Below are 21850 nucleotides of genomic sequence, written 5' to 3' on the forward strand. Positions count from 1 at the left end.
GGAATATGTTATATGAGAAGTCCTAGATGTTCAGATATCGATTTTCAAAAGCTATATAGTGTGGCAATCTTCCACTCGATTTTGCTCGCAGCATTTACTACAAGAGTAAACTGAATTAGTCTATATTTTTTAACTCTTTTAATTAGTGAAGATATATAGAAGAAGAAAAAAAAGAGGGGTAAATAATCGCTATACTCGATTAGGAGAGCTGAAAAATTGTGTCAAGTAATTTGCACAAGCTTGTTAATCACAGTAAACTTGGTTGTATCTTTTTCTATTGCAACGTTTTGATACACATAAGTTATATCAAAAAGAGATCGTTTTGTGTATCATTTTTAGAAATGATAAAGGAAACGGTCTCATTTTTTGATGCAAAAAATTTAATCAATTTATATCAATCATGGCCGAATTGAATCGACTCAAAATTAAACGAATTTTTTTCAGATATTTTGGTAATAGTACAATTGCGGAGACCATTTCACTATTTAATTTGAAAATGAAAATAACAGAAAATCAAAGACAATGTGCAATTCGATAATTAAAAAGTGACAGCTTATAAACATAACCTAAAATGCATGAGAAAAAATTTGTCGATAAAATCAATATAGCCGAGCTTTTTAGAAGGTAGATGGCAGCACTCAACTTTTTTCTTTCTTTAAATTTTTTCTGAATCGTTTTTATAAAAAGCAAAACTCTTACTTGCTATAAACGGAAATATTGGTCAAAAAGATGTATTATGTTATCAAAAAAAGTAATATTGTAATCAATAATATTGGTTTAAATCATAAATTAATTATTTTCAACAATGTTTTTAATAAAATAATTCATTATTTTCAACAATATTTTTAATAAAAAATTAATTTTTTTATCAAAGAAAAGGTGAAAAATATTAATTTTTAACTGAAACATTGGTGAAAAACATTTATTATTTGATCAAAAATATTTGTGAAAAAATTAATTTTTTATTAAAAATATTGTTGAAAATAATGAATTATTTTATTAAAAACATTGTTGAAAATAATTAATTTATGATTTAAACCAATATTATTGATATACAATATTACTTTTTTTGATAACATAATACATCTTTTTGACCAATATTTCCGTTTAGCAAGTAAGAGTTTTGCTTTTTATAAAAACGATTCAGAAAAAATTTAAAGAAAGAAAAAAGTTGAGAGCTGCCATCTACCTTCTAAAAAGCTCGGCTATATTGATTTTATCGACAAATTTTTTCTCATGCATTTTAGGTTATGTTTATAAGCTGTCACTTTTTAATTATCGAATTGCACATTGTCTTTGATTTTCTGTTATTTTCATTTTCAAATTAAATAGTGAAATGGTCACCGCAATTGTACTATTACGAAAATATCTGAAAAAATTCGTTTAATTTTGAGTCGATTCAATTCGGCTATGATTGATATAAATTGATTAAATTTTTTGCATCAAAAAATGAGACCGTTTTGTGTATCATTTCTATGAAATGATACACAAAACGATCTCTTTTTGATATAACTTATGTGCATCAAAACGTTGCAAAGATTTGATGCAATTTTTGGTCTCAATTTGATACTTTTAGGAAAACTGTGATATATATTTTTATTTATTTTAATTTTTTTACCTCAATATTACGTGGAAAAAAATTGTTGTCATAGAGAATTGAACCCGTGTTCGACGCACGCAAATCGACCTAGGGGTCATTCAAGTATTACGTAAGTATCTAAGGGGGAGGGGGGGGTTCCTCAGTTGCTTACGCACCATACAAAATTATTTTTTGTTATTTGGGGAGGGGGGGGGTCCAAAACCCTTGAAAATATGCTTACGTAATACTTGAATGGCCCCTTACTACGGCAATTAGCTGTGAGAAAATATAATTTTCCATCTCTTAAATCAATATCAATATTCAAGCAAATGAATTATAGGTTATGTTTACGACAGTTTTACTTTGATTAAAAGTTCCTGTTTACTTATTGTAAAATCAATGTCAACTTTTGTTGAATATTTTTTAAGTAAGAAAGATAAACAAGAGGTTTATATATTGAGAGTTGATCTTTGTGTATTTTCACTTAAAAATTTCAAAACATAACCTTTCTTTGCTTCGTAAAGTCCCTGCGTCTTTAGAGCGCGTCACATATTAATAAAAAAAAACAATTTTTACACCTTTTAAATTCACGTAAATGTTTGGATTCAAAGGAAGAAAATTTTTTTTTTTTCAGATTATCTGTTCATCGTAGTAGGTCGGTTAGCGTTTTGGATTCGCGTGCGTTGAACCAGGATTCGATTCCCCGTATCGTGATTGATTTTTTCCATTGAATATTAAGTTTAAAAAAGTCTATTACAATAAATAAATAATAATAAATAAATTAAAATGAAAAATACTAAATGTTAATGAAAAAAAAAGAATTAAAATCTTTTTACTATATAAAAATGTGTGAATAGATCTCGGAATAGACTACTATAGGAGAAATGGTACAATTTCCCTATTAATGATCCAAATTAAATCATTGTACATCGGATACATGTATTGTAACCAATAGGAGGTTACAATGATTCAACCTAGTGGGAAATTTCTATAGACCTTGACAATATTAGCCAACAATATTGAACCTCAATATTGGTTCAATCTTACTATGCGGTCGTTGATTATATAATTTTATAATATAATAAAATTTAATGTGTATTTTTTAATATCGTTTGATTTAATATACTGCATTATTATTATTATTATTATTATTATTATCATTATTATGATTTTAACTTACTACACAGAAAAAAACTGAACTCAAAATGAGTAGGGTACACTACTCATTTTGAAGTGCAGAAAAAATGATCTGTTTTGACTCATTTTGAGTTTTCAGTGTAATGAAATTAATGACAAATTATCGTCAACAAACAAATAATTACTTAGAAAAATATTAAATAAAATAATTATTTTTAATAAACAAACGTATAGCTTTAAAGAAAACTTTAATTCTCAAAGTTGATTTTACACAAATTAACGAAATTAAAAAAAATAGAATTTTTAGGTTAGAAATCTTGTTGACATTGTTGACTTCATTGACAACTGCATTAGTGCCAATCATATAACGCAAAAGTAGCTGAGCGAAAAAGGCGGTTAATTTAAAAATTGTTAAGAATAAAGTGAATATATGATAAAAAAAAAAAATAAATATAAAGAAAATTGTCATATTTTTACAAATTTTATTACTCAAGAATCAAAGACATAAATATTCTTTAAGTAGATATAATTTAGTTTAATATTTATTTTATATATAATTTACAAGATTCTGCAGTACTACCAATATGAAAACATCACAATGTAGAACATAACCTATATTGAGTAACGTGAAGTTGTATGTTAACTCCTTTTTACACAGATCTCATAATGAGGTGCAGCAAAAATGAGTTCAGTTTTTTTTTCTGTGTATGGGATATAAAATAATGGTAACAAATTGAATAATATTATAAAGTAAAATATAATTTTATAATAATTATATGTTTAGGTATACATAAGCGTAAAATCTAAAAATATTGTGTTAGGAATTTCCCTGTTTTACAAAGACACTATTTTTGTACTTTGTAAAAATATGTGAGGGGCGAAAATAAAATGCGTATTAATTTGCGTTTTTGCCTAACTTTGAGTACCTCTAGCACTGAAATAAAAGGTCGTAGAACCTTCCACTTGGGCTTAAATTGAGGCTTAATGTTTTAATTATTATCCCCAAAAATGACCTATCTTGCACCATAATCTCAAAGTCATTTGTTATCCATTTTTGATTCCCAAATATTAATTTTGTAAAAGTTTGAGCGCGTACATCTAGCAAAGAAAAAAGGATCATAGAACCTTTTATTTGAACTTAAAATAAAGTATGAACTTTAGAATACAAGCCCTAAAAATTATATTATTCACTAATAATCTCAAAATTGTTGGTAACTAGTATTTAACTACAGAACTTATTTGGTAATATTTGAATAACTCTAGTCAATAAAATCAAAGGTGAGTGAACCTTCTTGTTGAGCTTCAATTCAATTTATCCCTTGACTATGTAGTTCATAAAATTTACATTGCTGCACCTTAACCTCAAGGACTAGATGTAAGCGCTCAAACTTTTACAAAATGAATATTTGGGAATCAAAAATGGATAACAAATGACTTTGAGGTTATGGTGCAAGATAGGTCATTTTTGGGGATAATATAGTTAAAACATTAAGCTTCAAATTAAGCCTAAGTGGAAGGTTCTACGACCTTTTGTTTCAGTGTTAGAGGTACTCAATGTTAGCCAAAAACGCGATTTTTGAACATTTTAAACCCGTTTTTCTCAAAAACTAGAGCTGATAGGAAATTTTCGTTTACGGATTCGTGTTCGTCATGAAAAAACCTATCAGAAACAGGTCTAACATTTGACGCACCAAAAAAGTTTGCTAATTTTGTTGGCCTGTGTAATTTATGTATGAATAATTTTTGCAGTTTTATTAATTTTTATATTTTCATTAAAAATTTTATAATAATGTATTATAAAGTTTGCAAGTTTTCATATACTTTTTGAACATACCCTATTTAATAAAAAAGGAAATAAAGAAAAATAATAATAATAATTTTTCAGTTTTAAAATTAATTAAAATGAACCGTACCTGTAGCATAATTTTCTTTTTTGTAATGGTACTTTTCATTGCTAATGAAAAAGTATCAGGCGCAACACTAGTCACCCGCAATAAGGATCTTCAAGAAACTGTCTCAACAAATTCACTTTATAATTCAGATCATATTTGTTGGTTGGACGAGCGAGTACGTGATGAATATTGTAATAGGGTGCATGGACTACAATATTCTTATATGAAGCATTATATGTATAAAGGCTTTTATTACTGTTGCTCTACAAAATTTTGAAACAAATGATTGGTCAATACTATCAAACCTTGATTGTGCCAACCGAATTATTCTGTTACCTATAACCAAAGTCTGTTTACACCGACGAAACGTTTGATTCAGACCATCTTCTATTATATTAAGTTAACAAATTTCGAAAAACGACACCGACCCTGTGACCTCGACACCGTCCTTGAAAAAACTATTTTCAATTATTTTTAAATAAATCAAAATACTTTGCATATATGCTTTTAGAAAATGTTACAAACTATTTTTATGTAACATCTTTTTTCAATTTTAACTCGAAAAAGGGTTATTTTGCAATTTTTTAAGAATTTTTTGATTTTTTCAATTTTTTATTATTATTTTTTATTATTTATTGTTGTTTTTTCAATTTTTAGTTAGTAACCTATAATATTGTGTCTAATTTTAAGTGTCATTAAAATCAAATGTTTTTAACTTAATAATTTTAACATTTCTTAATTTAAAACGAAACATCTTCTATTATATTAAGTTGACAAATTTCCAAAAACGACACCAACCCCGTGCCCTCGACACCGTCCTTGGAAAATCTATTTTCAAATAAATCAAAATACTTTGCATATATGCTTTTAGAAAGTCTTACAAACTATTTTTATGTAACATCTTTTTTCAATTTTATGATAAATTTTATACAATATTAATAAGATATTAATTTAAAACATAAATTATAAATATAATATACATAAACTACAATAAGTAAACAACAATAAGTACAATTTTAACCGAGCGAGCGTTAGCGAGCGAGGAATACATCGCTAGTACAATAATAATTTATATAATTAATTATATTATATTCATTTATATAACTATCATTATTATATAATTAATATATATTTTTATAATAATATAAAATTTATAAACTACTTTTGTTCCTTCGACATTATTTTCCTCATCTCTTTCTATATAATTTTCAATTTTGTGATATTAAATAAATACATAATGATATATAAGTTTTTAAAATATGACATGGGGTTGAAATATACTTCATTCATATAATGAAAAAGTTATGAATGAAAATGTGTATCAATGAAATTGCTTTCATCTAATATAATTATACTATATGTATATATAAAATTAACATGCCTCCGGCAATATTGTTTCGAGATAAATTTTATTTATTTGTATATCAATTATTATTATTAAATTACGGAAAAAGAATAATGAAATAAAATTCAAATTTCAGAATAAATGGTAAATGTAAAAATTTGATATTACGAATAAATAATATTGAGAATTTTCTCGTTTATATAAATAAAGCAATAATTGTCAATCAAGTTAAATCAATCTCTTTAAATTTATCCAAAAAATTACTTAATTGAATATTTGATATTAATTTTAATTATTTAAAAATATGTTCGGTTTTTTTTTTATTATTAAATTAAGTAAATTTTCTTAAGAATGCTATTGTGACGTGTAAACTTACACAACAATCAACTGTTACGTGATGAAAAAAAATATATTGAAAATATATTATGAGACACGTGCTTTATAGAAAAAATTATTATTATTATTGAAAAAAATGTTTATTTAACTACAAATATCACACTGGATAAAATTCTACCTTCTTCTAAATTATTATTATTATTATTATTATTATTGGATTAATTGGAAAAATAACTTAGAAAATAGTTTTAAATTTGTCTAATTCAATTATAGTTACCATAAACTAGTTACTTTGACATAACCTAAAAGTGAATTTAATTAATAATAATAAGTTAGTTTTTATACTAAAACATTAGTAGAAATATTACTGTTTAAATCAGTAACTGACTTTTTTCTATCACATTAGTTATTTTTAACTAAACTCAGAGAAAAATTTTGTTTTTGAACCAAATATACCATTTTCTTTGTATTCACAAAATTTTTTTGGGTTATTTCAAATAAAATTTATTTGATTCAAATAAATATTTATTTGATCTAAATAAACGTTTGATTAATTTTAAATAAATTTTTCGATCTAAGAAAGAATTTGATTGAGCCAATATTATAAACTTTTGGTTGATTCAACAAAAATTTGATTGTTTTAAATAAAATTTTTTCTGAGTGTAATTCAAATTGATAGAGAAAAAAAATTATCTACAAAATGTGAACAATTTAATTCTAATAATTGTTTTTGTTTCTTTTTTTTTAAGCTGTACTAAATTATAATAATGAGACAAGTTTGATGAATGTTTTATAACAATATACAAGAGTTTAATTTCGAACACATTAAATTTTCAAATGATAATTTAATTAAAAAGTTTTCATGTCAAAAGCATTTATAATTTAAAGAGCTTTTAGTAAATATTATAAGTGTCCATTGGATAAGTTTAAAATTTAATGAAAAATTATCAGTTTTCTTTTATCATAAACATTCGTCTGACATTTCTAAGAATAAAAATAGTTTACACAAAAAAAAAGTTGCAGACCATAATTCACAATTTTTGATAATTATTATCAAAAATTTTGACACTAAATATTTGATTTTAAAAATTTTTAGACAAAAATTAAAATTTTGATATCCGTTTTTGAAAATATGTAATTTTTAATTTTTCAAAATTTTTTTTTTTTTTTTGTCAAAAAAAGTAACAAGAATAATTTACAAGACCTGAAAGTTTTAGTACCGTTCTCTTTTTAAATTTTTTCTGTCTAGACATGAAAAAAATGTCAAATAATTTTTTGACGGATTTTTTTAAACTCTTTTCATTTAGTAAATTTTGTTTTTTTAAAATTTTTTAAAATTTGACCTCTTCATTTTTTATATAAAATTAAATTTGCTTTTTTAAAAGTCCCGTATCTTTGAGATTTTAAAAAGAAATTTAAAAAAAATACTTGGTTAAAAATTATGGTCACTATAGAAGTATCACTTAATCCAGTTTATAGCCAAATCCCATTCCATCAAGAAAATCTAGTTATGAGTTGATGTAGAATCTACATAATACAAAATAAAGCATATAAAATTCACATAAAAATTCTTTTTTTCAATTAAAAATAATAATTATAATATTAACTATTAGTTGAAAATTTATTTATTATTTTTTTCCAATAAAATTACATAAGTTTCAGATAATTACATGTAAGAATTTATTTTGTACAAGAATTTAATGTGTTGCGTCTGACTGAAACATGACTTTTACTACTGTCTTTTACTACTTATAATATTATGTACATACTATAAATTTACAGGAATTTTCATAAAAGTCATGTCTTTTTGAAACATTATTTACTACTGATAGAAAATTTATTGTTTATAATAATTATTTTTATTAAATAATTAAAACTAATAAAATTAAATAATAGAAAAAAATAATATTAAAATTAACTATTTTAATAGAAAATTTACAAAAATTTGAAAAGTCTGACTGAAACTTTGGTTCTAATAATGATTAGTTTAATAATTAATAATAATAATAATAATAATAATAATAATAATAATAATAATAAATAATTGGTTCTAATAACATTAAGGAGAGGAACCAGTGAAATTTTAAATTTTATTGTTCGTCATCCAAAAAGTATTTTAAAAAATTAACAATGAAAAATAATAATTAAAATTGTACAATAGAATTTTATCAGTTTTCCCTGACATCGCCTACTATTTGAAATTTTTCTGTCTATTAATACAATAAAAAAAATTTTGGCAGGTATGTTTTTTGAAGATTTTTTCATGCTCTTTCCAATGGAGAATTTCGTTTTTCAAAATTTTTAAATTTTGACCTTGATTTTCTATAATTAAACATAAATTTGCTATTTTCACTAAAATCGATGCGATTTTTTTTAAAAATAAATGATTGCAAACGAAAGCTAAGGTTTTTTTCTGATCTGGATATAAATTTTCATAATGCCGATTTTTTTTGTTTTCGAGATATTGAATGTCAAAGATTTTATGTCGGGACGGTATAAGTCGACCGCCTTGCCGCGCGCGCCGTCATAAAATTTTTGACATTCAATATCTCGACAAAAAAAACGGCATTCTGAAAATTTATATACAGATCGGAAGAAACCTCAGCTTTCGTTTGCAATTATTTATTTAAAAAAAAACGCACCGATTTTAGTGAAAATAGCAAATTTATGTTTAATTATAGAAAATCAAGGTCAAAATTTAAAAATTTTTAAAAACGAAATTCACCATTGGAAAGAGCATGAAAAAACTTTCCAAAAACATACTTACAAAAATTATTTTATTCCATTTATAGACAGAAAAAATTCAAATAGTAGGCAGTGTCAGGGAAAACTGATAAAATTGACCCCCCTCTATCTCCCCCAAAATTTCAAAAAAGTCAAAAATTTTTTTGGGGCTATTTTACTATCAGGTAGGACAACAATTACCCCACACGGAGAAAAATGGAAAAACGAATAAAGTAACTTTTACTACTTTAAAAGTAAAATTGGACCTGTCCGAAGTTTCTGCGCATCTCTGGCAACTTTTACTCGAAAAATAGTAAAATTGACTATTTCTGTAGTAAATTTTACTGTTTCCGTAGTAATTTTTACTATTTCTGAAGTAAATTTTACTATTTTTGGAGTAAAAGTTGCCAGAGATGCGCAGAAACTTCGGACAGGTCCAATTTTACTTTTAAAGTAGTAAAAGTTACTTTTTCTTTTTTTCCGTGCAAGTTTCACTTTTTTTCGAGAAATCAATTTTTTAACTCAGGACATTACACGTAAAATGCCTCATATGTCAATTTTTTTTTTAGTATTGTTTAGAATCAAAAACCATTAAGAAGGATGGTAACGTAACATAGTTACCGTAATATAGTTTTCTAGAAAAATTTATCTCAATTTATCAAATATTTTGCGAAAATATCTTCAGAAAAAATTTACGTACATATGAAATCACAACAATTAAATAACCTTAAAAATTGAACAAAAATAATTTTTGATCATTTTTTAATTTTTCTTTTAGAACTTTCAACAACATTACAAAAAAAAAGGAAAAAAATTTCATGTGAATTCTACTAACTTTGCCTGTGAAGTTGATTGAAATTAATATCTGTCATTTGTAAAATTTATTTATTTTAACAATGTATTTTATTGTTTTTATATTGATTTACATTTATTGTTAGAAAAAAGAATTTTTTAATTTAAATATAGAGATCTGTTTCAACGATTTTGTTTAGTTTACCACAAACTGTAAGTTTTATTTTAATACAAAGGAAAATATTTAAAAATATTATCTGTTTGAATGAAAATTATTTTTGATTTAAACTTAAGGGTTAGTTTAGAATTGGCGCATTGTAAATTTTTTACTGAAAATTCAGTAGAACGTCCGAAATATGTCATATCTTTATATTTTTGACACCTGCTTCACCCTGCTTTTTTCTATTCTATTTCCGCGCCATGTTTCGAAAAAAAACTACCATTCCCTGCAATCTGTCACAATTCAGATGTTCTACTGATTATTTTATATTTTTGTCAATAAGATTTTGACAATATGATTCTTAAGGGTATGTGGGAACATCCCACGTGACCTAGTATAGAAAAATGTGTTTTGATAGTATACATTTCACTCTAAAATGAGAAAAGATTTTTGTCTGCAATTTTGAGGGATGATAGATTTGAGTACAAGGAATCTCGCTGTTCTCCGAAAAATACATAATTTTGCGTTAAATTATTAAAAAATGATGTTTAAAAATTGGCATTTTTAAACGAAAATGAAAACACAGATGGCGGCGCATACACAGACGTTGCTTGAGTGTGTCAATGCTCCAGTAAACAGCGCCAATTCGAGCGAGTGCGGCCGCTGAATGAACTATGATATTATACATTATTTTACTATTTATTGCTTTATTTTTATTATTTTTACGTTAAATTATGGTAAATGAGTAGAACAGCGAGATTCTTTGTACCAAACAAAATCATTTCTCCAAAATTTTAACCCAAAATCATTTTTTATTTCAGAGTAAGTTTCAAACCACAAAAAAACGTCCTTTGCCAAAATACCCTTAACCTAAAAATTTGTTTCTCGTATATCATTCAGAACTCATTTTAAGGCCAGGTCCAAGTGAGGCAGCGCCATCTACATTGATACTAAAATTTTGGAAAATTTTCAACAGCCTTTTCTTGAAAACAAGAAGGCAAAATGCTTTTTCCTTTATGGATAATTGATTATTGGCAAGATATACACCAGCTAAAACTTTTTTTGAGTTAAAATAATAAAAAAAATTTCATGTCAATAAATTAAATATGAGCACTTTTTTCACAAAAACTGTAACAGTACTTTCTCAGAAATTACAATCAAAAATGCAATTTCCATTTGGAAAATTAATAAACGCTAAAAAATACACGACCTAAGATTTACCAATCACGAAAATAACAAAAAAAAAATTTTATTAAATATTTAACATATTGATACTGCTTTACTGATTGTGACAGCCCTTTGGTAGATTATGTATTTCAGGTGGTTAGCAACAGCGCCAATCTCCTCCTTTCGGCAAAACTGCGAAACGTCTGTTGACATATATAACCTGCCAAACGGCTGTCATAATGAGTAAAATATGTTATGTTAAAATACTTTTTTTTTTGTTATTTTCGTGATTGGTAAATCTTAGGTCGTGTATTTTTTAGCGTTTATTAATTTTCCAAATGGAAATTGCATTTTTGATTGTAATTTCTGAGAAAGTACTGTTACAGTTTTTGTGAAAAAAGTGCTCATATTTAATTTATTGACATGAAATTTTTTTTATTATTTTAACTCAAAAAAAGTTTTAGCTGGTGTATATCTTGCCAATAATCAATTATCCATAAAGGAAAAAGCATTTTACCTTCTTGTTTTCAAGAAAAGGCTGTTGAAAATTTTCCAAAATTTTAGTTTCAATGTAGTTGGCATTGCCTCACTTGGACCTGGCCTTAAGTTAAAGTTTATTCTGTGTGTATTAAATTTACTGTATTTTTATCCAAACTGCAATATAATACAAATAAAATAATGTACTAGATCAACCAAAGAATTATTTTTCATTTAATGTATATTTAATTGCATATAAAGAATACACTAATTTTGAATCAAACAAAATGTATATTTGTAAGTATTTTATCAACATAAATGTATTATTGAATTAAACTTTAATTTGTTTAACTGTATAGCAAAGATATACTAAGTTTGAAATAAACATAATGTGCTAAAAATATCGTTTTCTCAGTGTAATGATATCATCATCGTACACATTAAAAATTATTATATTTTTAATCTAATTTGATAGAATCTATAAAAAAGAAGACAATGTTTACAATATCACAACATTTGAGGTTATCTTATGACATTGTAAAAAAAAACAAATAAGAAATTTTACACTAAAAGATAATTCATGGCTAATATTCTGTTAATGTTTCATTTAAATATATATCAAACATTTTCTACAAAATCATTTAAAATTAATATAAAAACTATAAGAACTAGTAAAATAAATAAATTTTGAAAATAATAAAATTCACTTTAACCAACCAAAAGTTTGTATAGAATTCTATAGAAAACACAGGAAATTTTCTTCCGATAAAGTTAAAACAAAAAAAAAAAAATTTGTACATATAAATTGAGGGGCTGATAGTAAAAATGGTTTAAAATAACATTGGGAGCAAAAGTGGGATAAGTGACTTGGGAGCAAAAACGGGTTAAAATGATTCGTTTAATTTATTGATAAATTCATTATATTATCGATTAAAAAATATTAACAATAGGAAAAAATGCATATTTTATTATAATTAATATTTTTTAATCGATAATATAATGAATTTATCAATAAATTACACGAATCATTTTAACCCGTTTTTGCTCCCAAGTCACTTATCCCACTTTTGCTCCCAATGTTATTTTAAACCATTTTTACTATCAGCCCCTCAATTATTGAAATAAATTTGAAAAACGTAATTTTTAATTAAAAAAAGTTTTCTAAAAGTTATAGTTAATTTTATATAAAATAGAAACAAATAATTGTAATTTATGCTTTGCAATGAATTTTCTTAAGGGTATGTGGGAACCTCCCACGTGACCTAGTATGGAAAAATGTGTTTTGGTAGTATACATTTCACTCTAAAATGGCGTCGACGCTCAGCGTCGAAATTTATTTTCCACGGGACCAAAAATATCAAATGATTTTTAAAAAGATTTTGGGACCACATAATATCTTGAAAAGTATTTCTCAAGGCATTATTTGGATTGAAAATCTTTAAAAAAAAAAATAATTTGATACTTTTGATCTTGTGAAAAACAATTTCCGGCTCTGAGCGTCGACGCCAACTTCATGGAGGTTAAAAAAAGGAAACTAATAAATTTTTCACTTAGAAACACTTTTCAATTATGTCAATATACATACATATATATATATAATTGAAAGTCTATAATGTCACGGAAGCAATTTTTTTCCATTTAATTTTAGTGCTAAGTCAAACATTTGTGCAAACTTGCGGTTGTCCATTGATTATATCTAAATATAGAAATGCGGGCTCAATACATTTATGGACTATATATTGAATTTGAGGATTTACTCCACTTCTTTGTGACGACAACGATAGGTGTTTCTGACTCCAATTTAAAGTGATTAAGGGTAAAAGACTTATAAGCAAAAAAAATAAATTGATCTATGAAAAACTTACTTTTTCGATTCATTCGTCCGCATAAAATTCAATTACAATTAAAGAAAGATTAAAATCGAATTAATTATATTTTTGTTTGCAATTATAAACTTTCCCCTTTTTTTTAGAATACGTTTTTTTCTTTTAATTTAATTTAAATCAAGCACGATGATTTTGAAGAAAAAATATTTTAAAGTTGAATATGTATTATTGTTGTAAATTTTTTTCTTTACATGATTGCTACGCAAAGGAAAAATTAGGGAATTTTATTTGGTATGGAAAAGTCATGGAAAAAGTGTAAAACACCTGGAAAAAAAATTAAATCATAAAATTCATCAAAATTCATTAAGGTCATGTGATTGTTTGGATTTCACATAAAAAATATTCTCCGTAGGTTTTTTCGCAAAAGACTTGATAGATTGAGCTAAAATTTTTTGTGAAGAATTCAAAAAATTAATTTTTAAAAAAATTTTATTATGGTAATAAACTTTACTGTATGTTAATGAATTTTGTTTATTTAATAACTATTTTTATATGCTTTTTATTATTAATCGTCAAATTATAAATAGTTTTGATAATTTTTCTAAAATTTATATACTATATCCCATGATGAGGAATAAAAATGTTAGAAACTAGTTGGAAATTTTGAGAAATATATATATATATATGAGGCATTTTACGTGTAATGTCCTGAGTTAAAAAATTGATTTCTCGAAAAAAAGTGAAACTTGGGAAAAATGTTGTCCTACCTGATAGTAAAAAAGCCCCAAAAAAATTTTTGACTTTTTTGAAATTTTGTGGAAGATAGAGGGGGGTCAATTTTATCAGTTTTCCCTGACACTGCCTACTATTTGAATTTTTTCTGTCTATAAATGGAATAAAAAAAATTTTGGCAGATATGTTTTTTGAAAGTTTTTTCATGCTCTTTCCAATGGTGAATTTCGTTTTTCAAAATTTTTAAATTTTGACCTTGATTTCCTATAATTAAACATAAAGCTATTTTCACTAAAATCGATACGACTTTTTTTAAAATAAATAATTGCAAACGAAAGCTGAGGTTTTTTCCGATCTGTATACAAAATTTTCAGAATGCCGATTTTTTTGTTTTCGAGATATTGAATGTCAAAGATTTTATACCTCAGCTTTCGTTTGCAATTATTTATTTAAAAAAAAAACGCATCGATTTTAGTGAAAATAGCAAATTTATGTTTAATTATAGAAAATCAAGGTCAAAATTCAAAAATTTTAAAAAACGAAATTCACCATTGGAAAGAGCATGAAAAAACCTTCAAAAAACATATCTGCCAACATTTTTTTTATTGCATTTATAGACAGAAAAAATTCAAATAGTAAATTTTTAAAACCGCATCTAAGCCTGTTTGATTAATAAACTAACTATTTTTATATTTAAACCATACTTTTATGGAGTATAAAAAATATCATATTAAGTCCTGGAAAATCTGGAAAACTCATGGAATTTTGTTCGAGAGAAAAATCAAATCGTAGCAACACTAAAATTGTACTTCTAATTTCTTATTTTTGTTTAAATTTTTTGTACATATTTTTTAATTATTATAATTTTTCTCAATTTAGTACTTTAGTACGAAAGGCGGTCGTTTTTTCTTTTTTATAAGCTCATACCAATGTAAATAAATAATTTAAAATTCATAAAAGAATTTTTGTAAAAAAAAAATTGTTTTAGATAAAACTTATTATATGCTTTAAGGCATTTTCCATTATTCCGTTTAATATTATTTTTAAATTATACTGAAAGTTTAAAAATAGAAAAAATATATTAATTTAGAAATTAAGAAATTTTTAATATAAATTTTCCTTTTTTTTTGGGACAAAAACAGGCGTAACTTATGTCACTCAAAACTTATTTAGCTTTTGTTGCACTTTATTGGAAATTCCTCTAGACGCTGACAATGTGTTAGAAAATCGATTTATAACAAAGGTCTTGGAAATTGCGTCTTAAAATGTGTGTCTTTTTTTTAAACTATTTTTTTTGATCTGATTTTTCTCAAAACAATATTTTGTTTTAATAAGCGAAAGGCAAAAAAGTAAAAAATTTCAAAAATTTAGAAATAATAAAATTATAATTTTTTTTTTTTGTTCTAGTAATAGATATTAAATGATAATTATTGAAATTAAAGGATATAAGTAAATAAAAAATTTAATTCATTAAAATTAAAAGTAAAAAGAAAATGTTTGTCTGTAGATACATTAAGATAAAAAAATATATATTATATATATATATATATATGAAGTGGGCAGGGCAGTTCCAATTATTTTCGAAGAATGTATCAATCTATGACGTCATGAATGACTTACTTTTCTCTCCACAATGAATGAACGTAGTATATATACATGTATATAAGGAAAAAAATTGGAAGAAAATTAGAAAATATATTAAAATTTCTGGAAAAAAATATAAAGTATATGGAATATTTTTTTCTAAATGAGTTATATTCAGTTATATAAGAACAAAAAAAAAATTAATTTACTTTCGAAACGTTGCAGAATAATATTTATTAAAATCTGTTTGTCCGAATATCGTTTATTATTATTATTATTATTATTATTAACCTGTTTTTTAGAACAAAATGTTATTATTAATGAGTTTTGAACGTTCAAATGAACAAAAATTTTTTTTTTGTAACTTCTTTAAATACGAATTTTATTACAAAATATTGTTTTAAATATATCTAAAAAGAAGTTATTAATTTAATATTTGTTTAATTTACTGTTTTATTTTACATTGACATTATAATTTTTAATAATTTATAGATTGAAAAAAATATTTTATTCATTTGAACGTTCAGAACTTTTGGCTCATTATTAATAAAAGAATTTAATATTATCAATAATAATAACAATAGTCAAATAGTGTTATAAAATAATAAAAAAAAAAACAAATAGAAAAATCCATAATAAAAAATATTAACGATAACAACAATAATAAAAAATAATAATAATAAGAAATATAATACAATAAATAACAATATAACAATAAAAATATTATTTTAAATACAAAACACAAATTACTAAAAAAAAAAAAAAAAAAAAAATCAAAAATTTTGAAATATTTATGAATTTATTGTTCCATTGTATATAGTAAAATAATAAAAAGAAATTGTATACGCAAATATAGGTTGTATATCACAAAGTAAAACATAAATTTAAAGTTGAAATTTTATATACATACAGACGTATCAACTTCATTTGCAACAAAATAATGAATTTAACAAAGAAAGCAACATTCTATATATATATATGTGATTTTTCATTGTTCACGTTCATAAAAAGAAGTAATATATGACCTCACAGTTTAATGCTGCTTTTTTTCGCTAAACTTCATTTTATGACTGAAAATTGTCGTAAAATGAAGAAAAAAAAACTACTTTTTTTTAAGATCATTGTTAAACATCAATTGATATAATTTGAAAAAGAGATTTGATAATATTATTAGAAGTTGAAAAAAATATTTTTGTATTTTTAATTTAATTATTGAAAAAAAAGTGAATAAAAAGAATTTTTCACTTCCTCATAGAAGAAAATATAAAAATGGTCAAAATTGTCGATTATAATTTTTTGACACTGAAGTTTTTATTTAAAAAAAAAAAATGTATTTTTTTTTATTTTTAATTTTATTATTCAATAAAAAAAAATAATAAATAAATAAAAAATTTTAGCGGAATATTTTTTCTTATTGGTGAATATTGTAAAAATTTTTTAGTAATATTTATCGAATTATTGATGTTTCAAATGAGAGAAAAAAATATTAAACGTGACTTTTTGAAAAGGTTTTTGTTTTTTAATTGAAAAATTTTCATTTCCATGAGAAAGCAAAGTTTTTATGAAACGATAACAAGAAAAATAAATACGAAGGTATGAACACTACAATTTGGCAGCGGTTTTTAATAAAAATTCTTTTTCGCAAAAATATGTATAGAATATGATTCTTTTTTTTTTTTTTTTTTTTTTGATTAATGATAATCAATATTTTTTATAATTGACAAGAAAGACGAAATTATAATTAAAAAATATTTTTACATTATAATAATTAATAAGGTGGAAAAATTCTTGATCAATTCTATTAATTATATATATATAGGATTAATTATTATCAATTATTAATTAACATATTATATTATTCAAATTTTCGTCTATTTTAATCCAGTTACAATATTCTGATGAAATGATATTTTAAATAATATATTATAAATCATTATTTTGCAATTTAATTTCAATAAAAAAATATATAATGCACTTGAATTTTATTTGCGCGATCGATATACTAATGTCTGTTTTAACTATATGTATAAGTTACATGATAAAAATTTAAAAATATTAAACTATAAATATCTTATTAATATAAATATTAAACTATATACATTCAACTAATTTGATTTTAAAACTTTTAATTTCGTAATTCAATTATTAAATTATTAAATAAATAAATTATGTTTCATTTTTTTATTAAATATAAAAATAAAGAAATTAATTTTTCTGAAAAAATTTTTCATTATAAATATATTACAGTATTTGAATATTATTATTATTTTCTTAACAAATTTTTAAAAGATTTATCTTTTTTTCAAAATGTAATAAATTTTTCAAGAAATTTTAAATATTATTTCTCTCACTATTAACTTATTAAAAATTATAGAATTCAATAATTTGGAAAATATATAATTAATTCACAATTTTAATTGTTTAAAATTTTTTTTTTGTAGTTATCTATTATATAAGTTTATTTTTTTTTATATAAAATACAAATATTTATCTATAATTACTAATTTTGGTAAATTCAAATATTTTTATTGAACAATTTTGAAAAAAATTCTATTATCACGCTTTTGACTTCGAAAACTACAAAATCAGCATATAAATTGTTTTTTATAAAAAATAACATTTCGATTTATAATTGTTTTTCATAAAAAAAATATTTCGATTTATAATTGTTTTTTATAAGAAAAAATATTTCGATTTATAATTGTTTTTCATAAAAAAATATTTCGATTTATAATTGTTTTTTATAAAAAAAAATATTTATGTTTATAACTGTTTCTTAGAAAAAAATGTTTCGGTTTATAATCGTTTTTTTATTAAAAAAAAAAAAAAAATAAATAATTCATTTCTATTCACAAAAAAGACTAAAAAAGAAGTAGAAATTTTAAGTCGTAATTTGGAGAACTGAAATGGATAAAGTTTTCGAAAATTACAAAATGGTGACAGAAAATCGATGTTGCATATGAAAAATCATTAAACTTAATATATAATTGAATTTAGAAAAATAAAATTAAAAGAACAATTATTATTTTTTTACTACATAACAAATTATTATTTGTGAATGGTAATTAATTTTATTTATTTATTTTCAAATTTTCATTACTAGACTTATTTTAATTTACAATAGTAATATTTTTGTTTTTATTTTATTCTAATAATTTTTATGTTACTAAAAAAAATTATGAATTTTAAGAGGGTAATTATTTTACCATTTTATAAATTATAATTTTTCCAATTTTCTTTTTTCAAACAAAAAAAAAATAATAATGTGCGATTCCAAGTGAGATTTTGACTTTTTCGGAGTAGGTTAACCGATTGCAATGAAACTTTGGAATTTTGTTATATATAGTAAGACTAATCTTTAACGTAAATTTCAGCCTAAAATATTTGTTAGTTTACGAGATTTGCAATAATAACAAAAAATTAAAAACTGCTATATCTTCCGTTCTAATAAACGGATTGAGGTCTACTTTTTTTTAAAATGTCAAGGAAAATGAGAGGAATAAATCTCTTTCAGAACATTTTTTTATAATTTTACAACTAAAAAAATTATTAAATAATAATTGAATAACTTTCGCGCGACTAACTAAAATTCAATCACTTAAACGCTAAAATGATCTTACCTGTGTTTTCTTTAATGTTCCAAAGGATTTTTATTGTAAATGTAAGTTTAACTTAAGAAATTTTATTAATTTATTAGTATAAACAATTGAGATTTCTGCTAGTTGACGTGCAGACGACATTGCGCACGCAGCATTCTCACATAGCCAATTTAGTCCACGAATCACGTCAGTTGGCTATGTGAGAATGCTGCGTGCGCAATGTCGTCTGCACGTCAACTAGCAGAAATCTCAATTGTTTATACTAATAAATTAATAAAATTTCTTAAGTTAAACTTACATTTACAATAAAAATCCTTTGGAACATTAAAGAAAACACAGGTAAGATCATTTTAGCGTTTAAGTGATTGAATTTTAGTTAGTCGCGCGAAAGTTATTCAATTATTATTTAATAATTTTTTTAGTTGTAAAATTATAAAAAAATGTTCTGAAAGAGATTTATTCCTCTCATTTTCCTTGACATTTTAAAAAAAAGTAGACCTCAATCCGTTTATTAGAACGGAAGATATAGCAGTTTTAAATTTTTTGTTATTATTGCAAATCTCGTAAACTAACAAATATTTTAGGCTGAAATTTACGTTAAAGATTAGTCTTACTATATATAACAAAATTCCAAAGTTTCATTGCAATCGGTTAACCTACTCCGAAAAAGTCAAAATCTCACTTGGAATCGCACTAATAATAATAATAATAATAATAATAATAATAATAATAATAAAGAAATATTTTTTTTTTAATAAAAAAATTCTATAAAATTTCGTCTCAAAAGATATTTATTGCAATTTTTTTTTATTAATCAAAAAAATTATAAATTTCTTTTTAAATAAGAACAATTATTTAATTTTCCTTTTTTAAAAAATGATTTGTTTTCTAATTGTAGATTTTTTTTATTTTTCTAATTATTTTAAAGTCAAGTAAAAAAAAAAATTAATACATCAACAAATGGAGAATGGATGTAAAAAATTATTAATTATAATCGGTGGTGTTTCAAAAAATAAATATAAATTAGAAGAATAATTTTTTTTCTAAATGAAAAAAAAATCACTTACTACAGTAATGAGAATGCAATAAAAAAAAAAATCCTAAAAATGAATTACAAAACTGAATAATAGTGAATATTATATACAAAAAAAAAAAAAAAAAAAATCATACCCATAGTGTATAATTGACAAAAAAACACTCGAAATTAGTCAAAATCCAAGTTTGTCGAAAAATTATAAAAATTCCACACAAATATTAAATATTAATAATATCGATAAATATATATATACCTATAAAATATAATATATTTTACATAAATATATACTAAAAATTATATATTAAAATATAATATTATATATAATAATATTATTATTTTTATTATATTATATAATATAATAAAAATAATAGTATTATATTAATATATGAATATATTATATTTTATAATATATTTTTTATATATATATAAAATCTCGTGGAAAGTGGGAAAACGCACGCTATACTCTACCCCCCAATCCGAATGGCACCTTCACCAATCGATGTTTTCTCCCCAAATATAAAGAGAGAAAAAAAGGGAAACACCAACCCTACACCCACCCACTCTATTTTTGTAGCCAACTTCACATGAAAAACACAAAAAAAAAATCACTCCCACACTAATTTTATATTTTTTTCGTTTTTTTCTTTAAATAATATAATTGAAGAAATAATCGAGCGAGGAAAAGCAGGACACGGATGAAAAAGCGAAAAACGTCAATATTACATATATATATATATATATATAGTCAAGTTGGAAAACCAATAAGAGGGTGCGAAGCGCGAGTATAAAAGACACTTTTATATCGCGTATTTATTAAAAGTTCATTTTTAATAATAATAACAAAAAAAAAAAAAAACTCGAATTTATTTATTTTTTTGAAAAAATCACTTTCAACTTTTAATTTACTCACATGTTTTCGTCTCTGTTTTTTCTTGGTTTTAAGCGCTTTTAATTGGAGCGCGGACTACTCGAAGCGACCCTGTCGTCGACTAGGTGCGCTGGTATTGATAAATTTTCCAGCCACTATGTCGGGCATTAAAGCGCGTCGTCGCGTTATCTCACTCGCCCACTATAATATAGACCAAGGGAAGCGCGCGAAATTTCAAAAATGAGAAAAAAAAATCCAAGATACACATACACTATACCTAAATATATACAGTAGCGCACAAAGCGAATGTAAAATACAGTGAGAAAAAGTGTTAAATTTTTTTTTTTTTTTTTTTTTAAAACAAAAAAATTTGGGTGAAAGGAATTATTTTTATGAAAATTGTATTTTTTAAAAAAAAATTTTTTTTTTTCCCAAGTAAAATATCCGCAATGCACTCGCGGTGAATATACACACACACGACAAATGTCACTTTGATGATGCGATCGAAATGAAAATTCTCATCTAAAGGGTAGTTTTTGTTGTGCGCATGCGCGAACGCCCTCAGTCAATAAACCAAATCCGCCTATACAATGCAA

At 23.6% G+C, this 21850-nt stretch overlaps 1 protein-coding gene across 1 annotated transcript in view; it reads right to left on the reverse strand.

Annotated features, from left to right (window-relative positions):
• LOC127285065 (synaptobrevin-1) overlaps positions 1-21745 on the reverse strand; it is a 58947-nt gene extending 37202 nt beyond the window's left edge. The window contains exon 1 of the mRNA XM_051310870.1: positions 21297-21745. Within this exon, the coding sequence (XP_051166827.1) occupies positions 21297-21298 (2 nt within the window). The 5' untranslated portion in view covers positions 21299-21745. The remainder of the gene's footprint in view (positions 1-21296) is intronic.
• Between the last annotated feature and the right edge of the window lie 105 nt (positions 21746-21850).

Source organism: Leptopilina boulardi, unplaced genomic scaffold (assembly GCF_019393585.1).
Source record: "Leptopilina boulardi isolate dan_hultmark-lab unplaced genomic scaffold, ZJU_Lbou_2.1 LbouV2_328, whole genome shotgun sequence".
Classification (NCBI taxonomy): domain Eukaryota; kingdom Metazoa; phylum Arthropoda; class Insecta; order Hymenoptera; family Figitidae; genus Leptopilina; species Leptopilina boulardi.